Genomic DNA, 8,621 nt, shown 5'->3' with positions numbered 1-8,621 from the left:
ATCCCAGGAAACATCCCAGGAAGCATCCCGGGAAAACATCCCAGGAAACATCCCAGTGAAATATCCCAGGAGAGCATCCCAGGGGAATATCCCAGGAAACATCCCAGGAAATCATCCCAGGAAAACATCCCAGAAAAGTATCCCAGGAAAACATCCCAGGAAACATCCCAGGAAACATCCCAGGAATGCATCCCGTTCATCCAGGAATCAGAATTCCCATGCTGTGCTTTCCCTTCCCAAGCGGTTCCCTCAGGAATTTTAGCATCCTGCTCTAAAAACGCCCAGATTTTGGAGTCAATCCCAGGATTTTACTTAAAGTTGGATTTGGTGATCCTTGCTTTGATCCCCTTAGATTTAGATTTAGAAAATTGGGGTTGGGATGGATTAAATAGGTCAGCGTGGCCGGCAGGGAACAATAAAAGCTCATCCCGCTTCTTCACGGCAAATCCAAATGTGGGAAAGCGAAGGAAAAACCTTCCAAAAAAAAAAAAAAAAAAAAAAAAAAAGGGAAAAAAAAGCCAGCGTGGGGATGGATCCGCCCGTGGGTGGCTCCTGTGGGCGGGGATGGGATGATGGGATGGGGATAAAAGGGGGATCGGGGGGACACGGGCGGAGGATGCGGGGTTGGGAGCGCGGGGCGGGGACAGCGCTGCGGGGTGGGCGCTGAGCCGAGCGCGGAGGAAGAAAAGAAGGAAGGAAGGAAGGAAAGGAAAGAAGGAAGGAGGAGCTGGCCGGGCCGGAGCGATGCTGGCGGCAGCAGCGCTGTGCGCGGCCGCGCTGGGCTGCGCGGCGGGGGCGCGGCTGCTCAGCGGTAAGAGGGGCTCGGGACCGCTGGGAATCACTGGGAATCACTGGGAATCACTGGGGAATTGTTTGGGGATCCTCCCTGCCCCGGGGAAATCCCTCCTGCCCCGCCAGCCTGGCCGCTGTCGCCGGGAGGGTCGCGATGCGCGGGCGGCTGTCGCGACATGGGCAGGGATGGCGCATGAGGGGCTCTGGAGGTGTTTTCCCAACTTTTCCAGCCGGTTTTCCCCGCCGGCCTGGCCCGGGGAGCTGGCTGGAGCCAGCGGGCAGATCGCGATAAGGGGAGGGACACAAGGAATCCTTTCAGCCGCTCGGAGCCGAACGGGCGCTGAAGCCCAGCCAGGAATCGGCTCCAACCCGCTTTTCCTCAGCTGGAAGTAATGGCAAGTTTGGCTGGAGAGGCAGAGACTTTCTTCCTCTGTTTTTTTTTAAGGAGGAAAAAATGTGTTTGTGTATCAGCAAAGAGCCTGAGCGCAGTTTTTGTGCCACTGTTGCTAGAAAGTTGCAGATTTTAATGAAACTCTGCTGTCTGTGTTTTCCTTTTGCCTCTCCCGGCAGCAGTGGACGTTTCCCTCAGAAGAGGTAAGGGGCTTTGTCTTTCTGAGTGTTAAATTCCCAAGAGAAACACAGACTATGCTAGAAATGTATTTTTAAATAATGCTCTCATAGTAAAAATCCTGCTCCTATTTTAATCCCTGTGTAAAAGATTAGCAAACTCCATTTCTGGCTCTTTAACTGCTGAAAAATTCGGGTGTGAAAGGTGTTTAAATTCCCAATCCCACAGTGATCAACATAAAAGGATAAAGCAAAGCCAGCAAATATCCCATGGCATTATAAACCCATACCAGGTTTTTGGTATTATCCCATTTGTCCCAAGCACACCACGAATGTTGCTGAATGTTTTCCTTCTGTAAAAACATGTAGGTTAGCAGATTGTGCCTGCAAAAGAAATATTTACTGAGCAAAACAAAACTGTTTATTTCCACAGTCTAAATATTGGGACTGCTCTGCTGAAAAAAAAAAAAAAAAAAAAAAACAAAAAAAAAACCAAAAACATAATTTTGGATGATGTGTGTTTTCACTTTGATCTTCCCTCAGAACCAAAATAAGCTCTGCTGCTTCTGCATGAGGCAGTCCTTGGCTTGTGGCAGCCTGAAAACAGACATTGTTTATTCCCTGGGCTCTGGAGAATGAAAGAGTCTGAGGTTGGATGTAAGGAAGGAATTCTCTGTGAGGGTGGTGAGGCCAGGGGATTTTGGCTGTCCCATTTTTGGAAGTGTTCAAGGCCAGGCTGGGACAGTGGGAGGTGTCCCCGTGGCACAGGGTGGAATGAGATGGTTTTAAGCTCCTTTCCAGCCCCAAATATCCTGGGATTCTGTGGCACTGCAATATCCATCAAAGTACTGCATGGACCCCAAAAGAGAAATTCTTGTTATCTCTGCTTGTATAAGGAAATCTCTAATTCTGACCATTTAACTCCTTTAAAACAATCATTTTAAAAAACTTCTTTGAACCCTTGCAAAGGGCTTTTAAAAGGCTGCATGTATCATGGCATGGTGTTTCTCTGAGATTAACTCCCAGAATCTGCAAATCCCCAAAAAATCAGGAGGGAGCTGAGAAGAGCAGGACACAAAAGGACCAACCTAAACATAAAAAAATCGGAGATGCCATTTGCCAGCCCAGAAACACAAAAAGCTTTTACCTGTGTTATGCTTATATAAACTCCCCCAAACTGATATTTTAGCTTTAATTTTGATCCCGTTCAGCACCACTTTCTCTCCCTCCCTGCAGGGCAGACGGTTTGCAGGCGTGGCACGCAGAAACCTTGCTACAAAATCGTTTATTTCCACGATGCCTCCCGCAGGAGCAGCTACGAGGAAGCTCACCTGGCCTGCAGGGCCGACGGGGGACACCTGGTGAGCATCGAGAGCCCAGCGGAGCAGAGACTGATTGAATCCTTCATCAGGAGCCTGCTGGCCTCCGATGGGGATTTCTGGATAGGGCTGAGGAGGAGGAAGGAGGAGGAGAACAGCACAGAGTGTCACAGCTTCTACTCCTGGTCTGATGGGAGCTCGTCCAAATTTCGGTGGGTACCTGGGTGTGGCACTGTGGGGGACAAAGCTCAAACTCTCTGTATAAACTAAATATTACAGTTTATTATAAAAGAGCCTGCTGGGATAAAGAGATAAAAGGAGAGAGAGAGAAGAGGGAGGAGAGAGCAAGAATACAATAAATCTTCTTCCATGATGAATATTCTAATTGCCACTCACCAATCTAACACAAAATACAAATTCTGTAGCATTTACACACAGCCTGTAGGAATCCTTATATCAGCACAGTGTGTTACATTTTACACTCTAAGATCTGATCTTTGGGCCCTGGTGAGTCTTTTGTGCCCTTTGGAGCTGCTCTCTGGCCAAGGGCATTGTTCAGTCAAGAGGGGATTACCTCCAGGGCCATCCCATTGTTTCATGGTCATTCAGTAACTAAGGCTTGGCATCTCAAACGTGGCTTTCATTTCAATTTCATTCATGGTTTCAGAATCTGGGCATTCATATCTGCAAGATTTCTCTGTCTCATCTTTCCCAACACCTGGGATTCAGGAATTTAGGGTTTTGTCCAGTGATGTCCCAGCTGTTCCTTCTGCACTCATCCCATCCTGGCACACAAATCACCCTCCTGGTGTTCTCCATGAGGATAAATTGATGATTTTTGGGGTGGTAAGAACACTGATTATGCAGCAACAAATAACCTGAAAATTCCTGCACTGTACATATACCTGATATCCTGAAAAAGAAAAAAAAAAAAGTTATTTCTCAATATTTTCAATATTCCTTATTGAGGAAATAACTTTTTTTTTTTTTTGCCTGTGAAACAGCAAAATTTTAGAGCAGACATAGACACAGAGCAGACAAAATTTATTCCAGACATGAAGAACTAAAATCTCCACAGCACTTTTTAGATTTTTGCCTCCTTAAGGCACCACAGGATTTATTATAATTAAATTATTAAAGCAACAACATTGACATTAATTTGCACCCTTGTATCAGACATGTTGGAATTGTGACTTTTTTGCTCTGGGAGCCCATCAGGTGCTTCAGCCACTGGGAAATGAACAAATTAAAACTGGTTTTAAAATTATTTGATATCTGCAAATCCCTCCCCTGGTTCAGATCTTGGGGGTGGATAATGGGAATCTGCTGCTAAGGAACAGGTTCAGCTTTTTCTGAAATTATTTCAGAAAATTATTTCAGTTATTTCTGAATGATGAGGCCAAGGAAAACACCAGGGGAGGAAGGAAGTGAGGGAGGAATAATAATTAAAAAAAAAAAAAAAAATCAAGAAAAAAAATTGAGGTTTATTCTTAGAAAACAAAAAAAAAAAAAAATTGAGGTTTATTCTTAGAAAACAAAAAAAAATTGAGGTTTATTCTTAGAAAACAAAAAAAATATTGAGGTTTATTCTTAGAAAACAAGAAAAAAATTGTCTGCAAAGCTGTGTTGGTGCATTTCTGACAGAGGAAGCCAGGCTCTGCTTCAGAATTTTCTTTTTTTTTTCATTAAAATGGTGCCAAAATTTTGTAGGTTCTGAGATCAAAGAGTAAAAATGATGATTTTGCACAGGTCTAAAATTGTGTGGAGAAACCTCTAAGCTCCTTTAGTGCTCAAAAAAAACCTTGTCCACAAGAAAATGTGAATTCTAAACCCACATTCCTAAAGATGCACTCAGGGACCAGAACTGAATCCTTGTTTCTGGTTTATTCCACGTTCATTCCTAACATTCCCACTGCACTTCAAAAATCAGTTTATTAAGAAATAATTATGAAATTCTGTTAATTGCACTGGCTGATACTTTGGGGCAGGAAGGAGGGAAGCCCTTTGCTTGCCATTACTCACAGAGTTCAAAAAATCTGAATTAAAACAACAAATAATCGCATTTAATCCCTCCCACCCTCCCCAGTGTGAGTGCAGGCTGTGCCATAACCCCTTCAACTCTGCTTTATTTCCCATCCAAGCTGTCCCCTGAGCTGTGGATTTGTTTTAATTGATTTTAATTTCTTTGAATTTTTTCAGGAACTGGTATGTGGACGAGCCCTCCTGCGGGGGTGAGGTGTGTGTGGTGCTCTACCACCAACCCTCTGCCCCAGCTGGGCTGGGAGGTCCCTACATGTTCCAGTGGAATGATGACAGGTGCTCCATGAAAAACAACTTCATCTGCAAATATTCCCTGGGTGAGGATCCCCCGTGGGGTTTAAAGCTCAGTCAAGGAAGGAGAAGTGCAGTGGTTGGCAAGGGAAAGCTGCAGGAAATTAAAAATTTCAGATTTTCTGTGCTGTGGAGAAGGCTTGTAAAATTCAGTGATGGAACTGGGATCACGTGGGGGTGATTTGAATAAAAGTGGGTGATAAAACCTCAAATTCAGAGTTTTCAAAATATGGTAACAGGTACAAAGCAAGATGGAGGTTTTGTCCTTCTTCTTCACCTTCTTCTTCATGGGTTTGGGTGATTTTATAATTGGAGAGAAAATTCTGCATTGCTGGTCACAGTGATTGGTTATTGGGTAAAAAAAAATAATTTAGGTGTCATTTCTTAATTAGGCCTTAAAAGGCCTTGTAGAGGCTAAAAATCTCCATTTTTAGCTTGTTAGCTTGAAGTACTATAGATAACATAGATAAAATAGATAACATAGATAAAATTAATAAACATCTGAGTCCCAACAAGAAATGCCATTTAATCCCAACTCTGGCAGAAAAAGAAGATAAAACACCATGGAAAGCTTTCCTCAGCTCCTCTGGGACTGGGAGAGCTTTCAATTTATGCAACAAATGGGGAAAAATCCCAAAAAAAAAAAAAATCCCAAAAATCTGTAGCTGCTTGTGGCTTACATGAATTCCCTGGGGGGTTTTTTTGAAGAGTTTGAGGTCTCAGATTGGGGGGAGCACTGAAGGACAGGCTCAGGTTGGAAATTGTGCATTTCTCTTTTCTTCCAGAGAAGCCAACAAGAGCTCCAAAAAACAATTCCCAAAAAGGTGAGTCGAATACGTTTGTTTGGGATTTTTTTTTTTTTTTTTTTTTTAATAATTGCTGACATGCAATGGAAATACTTTGATATCCATTGTCAAAAACACCCAAAAAACATCCTGAGCAAGGAGCTCCCCTGCAGTTTTCATTTCCCCTGTGCTGTTCCATGCTGGGAAAATCCTGGTGATGCAGATTTTGGAAAATCTTGGTGATGCAGATTTTGGAAAATCCTGGTGATGCAGATTTTAGAAAATCTTGGTGATGCTGCAAGGATTGAAGTACCAAAGTCACCTCACACACCTTTGCAGCTCTCAGCCCCTTCAATCTCCTCTCAGCCTCTCTTTTTATTATTTAAAAACAAACATCTGGAGTATTCATGGAACTGCTTCTTTCCAGCTGTGGCAACAGAGCCCTGGAGGGCAGAATTCCCAGAGGAGAGGAGGAGGAAAAGTGCCAATGGAACAGCTGGGGGAGCCAAAGGTAAGCTGTGCTCTCAAAACCTCATTTCAAGGAATGTGAAGGAATGCAGAAAAAAATAAACTTCCCTCAAGTATTTCCCAGGACAAAATAAGGAGGTTGCTCTGGAGGTAAAAAGTTTTTTGGGTGGGAAAAAACCCACTTTTATCAAATAATTTCTGAGCTCCTGTAAATGTTTTGTTTGTACATCTGTGTTTAACTCTGAAAAATCTTCAATTTTTAATTATGGCCCTGGTTTATTTTTACCCCAGAACCTGTTCAGAGCCTTGTCTACATCCTGATCTCCATCATTCCTGTGCTGCTTCTCCTGGTGGCCATCACAGGCATCTCCTGCTTTTGGCTGTTCCTGAAGAGGTGAGTGGCAATTTTAGAAATTAAACTGACACCTTGTCCTGTTCACAGCTGATTTCACCATCCTGTCTCTGGACAGGAGAGATTGCAGCCAAAGAAATGCTGAAAAAATGGTGTTGATGCTCCAGGCTGGGTTAATTGTGAAGGAAAATTCTAAATAAATCACAATATATTGTTTTCTTGCATTCACAGACACAGCAGGCAGGAAATAATGTAACCAAGATCACGATTTTGATGTGTTAACCCTTCTACTTTTCTTATTAAAGCTTTAAATTATCAGAAGTTCCCCTTCAAAAGTGAACAGTGAAGGAGTGGAAACAAAACAATGAAAATTTGGAGCAATTAATGTTTACCAACATCCTCCCCTTGCTTTCCCTGTGTGCAGAGCAGCTCTGGGGGGGATGCTGGCTGGGATTTTGGGAGTGTCAGGAGGAGTTTTGTTACCCCAGCATCTGAGCCTGTCCTGACATGGGATTTTGGAGGAGTGCAGCCTGGAATTAGGGATGAGGAAATTAATTAAGGGATGAGGGGAATTGAAGGGGTGAGGGAAATTGAAGGGATGAGGGAACTGAAGGGATGAGGGAATTGAAGGAATGAGGGAATTAAGGGATGAGGAAATTAGGAGTTGGGAATTGGAGAATTAGGAATGAGGAAATTAGGAGTTGGGAATTGGAGAATTAGGAATTAGGAAATCAGGAATTAGGAATGTCCTGAGCCCAGCTTTGCTCAAGTTGCTGTCAGAGCTCTGCTGTTTGGTTTGTGCTTTCCTCTGAGCCAAAGCTCTCCATGGCTTTTCCCTTTTGCTCTCCCCAGGAGACAGGAGCTGGAGGATGTGACCCCCAAGGGTGACAGTGCCTGGCTGCCACACCCCAGGAGGGACAGCCCCAAGCTGGACATCTACAGAGTGATCAACAGGCAGTCTGAGGCTGACCTGGCTGGGGCCAGGCCTGGCACCAAGAATTCCTCTTTTCGTGCCCAGGAGGGGCTGGAGAGCCCTGGGGACCCCTCCAGCCCTGCCCTGGTGACACTGGCCAGCACAGAGAGTGGCTTTGTCACCAATGACATCTACGAGCTCTGTGGGGAGCGTGTGGGCAGGAGCAAGGAGTCCACCTGGGTGGACAATGAGATTTATGGATACTGAGGAAATGGACCCAGAAAAACCACTGGGATGTGGATTTTGAATATCAGCAGGAGTTTACTCGCCCTCTCTGTGCACTTGGTTAACAGTGGGATGTGTGGTGTTTGTCCTGGTTTTGCATTGTCCCCTCATTCTTCTGTTTTCTGAAAGAACTGGGGGTTTTTAAAGATCCAAACTGAATGTACAGATCTTGCTTTGCACCAGGAATGGCTTGTTAATACCTTCAATTCCTTTTTGTACCAAAGATATGCCTTGAAAGTGAAGGACAATCCAAACCCTTATTTATTTACAGACCTCCTCCTCCTCCTCCAAGGTGCTAAAAGTTCCCTGTGCTGTGTGCTGAGCTTTCCTGGAGATGCTGAATGAATGGATGAATTCCTCAGTTTGCTTTGCTTGTCTATTAAATTTCTTTATCTCAACTCACGACTTTTCTCATTTTTACTCCTCTAATTCTCTCCCTCATTCTGCTGGAAGGGACAGAGATGAAAGGAACACAAATATTTCACACCTTTTGTTCTGCAGATGATTTTCTGGCTCCAGGAGAGCAGAACAAGGCAATGAAGCACCAAAAATGTGTTTTAGTTGCCTAAAAGTTCGCTGTTCTCTATTGCATGTTAATAAATAAATAGGAAAATGGGAAAAAAAAAATAAATTCATAAGCTGGGAGGAAACAAAGGTTTGGCAAAAAGCTGCTTTAAATGTGGCTGAAACAACAGCAGAACTGAGTGCAGGCATAGCCATGAATCTGTCCTGCCAAAACAGGCAGGAAGGAGTTTTTTTAGATCTCTGAACTGCTGCAAACACTGAAATATTTCAGTTGTCCCAGCTGC

General features: G+C 43.9%; 1 protein-coding gene across 2 annotated transcripts; it reads left to right on the top strand.

Annotated features, from left to right (window-relative positions):
- Positions 1-597: 597 nt before the first annotated feature.
- Positions 598-8,214, top strand: LAYN (layilin). Of its 2 annotated transcripts, XM_056509672.1 has the most exons (8): positions 598-811; positions 1,363-1,386; positions 2,596-2,890; positions 4,878-5,035; positions 5,795-5,833; positions 6,222-6,305; positions 6,554-6,656; positions 7,467-8,214. In XM_056509672.1, the coding sequence occupies exons 1-8, from the start codon at positions 745-747 to the stop codon at positions 7,792-7,794; spliced, it is 1,098 nt and encodes a 365-aa protein (XP_056365647.1). In that variant the 5' UTR covers positions 598-744; the 3' UTR covers positions 7,795-8,214. The 2 variants fall into 2 exon arrangements, with proteins under 2 accessions (XP_056365647.1, XP_056365648.1); XM_056509673.1 differs by lacking the exon at positions 1,363-1,386 and having other exon boundaries at positions 618-811.
- Positions 8,215-8,621: the final 407 nt, after the last annotated feature.

This window comes from Oenanthe melanoleuca, chromosome 24 (genome assembly GCF_029582105.1).
Source record: "Oenanthe melanoleuca isolate GR-GAL-2019-014 chromosome 24, OMel1.0, whole genome shotgun sequence".
Taxonomy (NCBI): domain Eukaryota; kingdom Metazoa; phylum Chordata; class Aves; order Passeriformes; family Muscicapidae; genus Oenanthe; species Oenanthe melanoleuca.
The sequence above is the reverse complement of the archived record's forward strand: the minus strand, read 5'-3'. Positions and strand labels throughout refer to the sequence as shown.

Excerpts from the sequence above, each read along its gene's own strand:
- LAYN (XM_056509672.1), top strand. The coding sequence starts at position 745 with ATGCTGGCGGCAGCAGCGCTGTGCGCGGCCGCGCTGGGCTGCGCGGCG. Across the intron at positions 812-1,362 it reads GGGGGCGCGGCTGCTCAGCG|CAGTGGACGTTTCCCTCAGA; the intron begins GTAAGAGGGGCT and ends CTCTCCCGGCAG. Across the intron at positions 5,036-5,794 it reads CATCTGCAAATATTCCCTGG|AGAAGCCAACAAGAGCTCCA; the intron begins GTGAGGATCCCC and ends CTTTTCTTCCAG.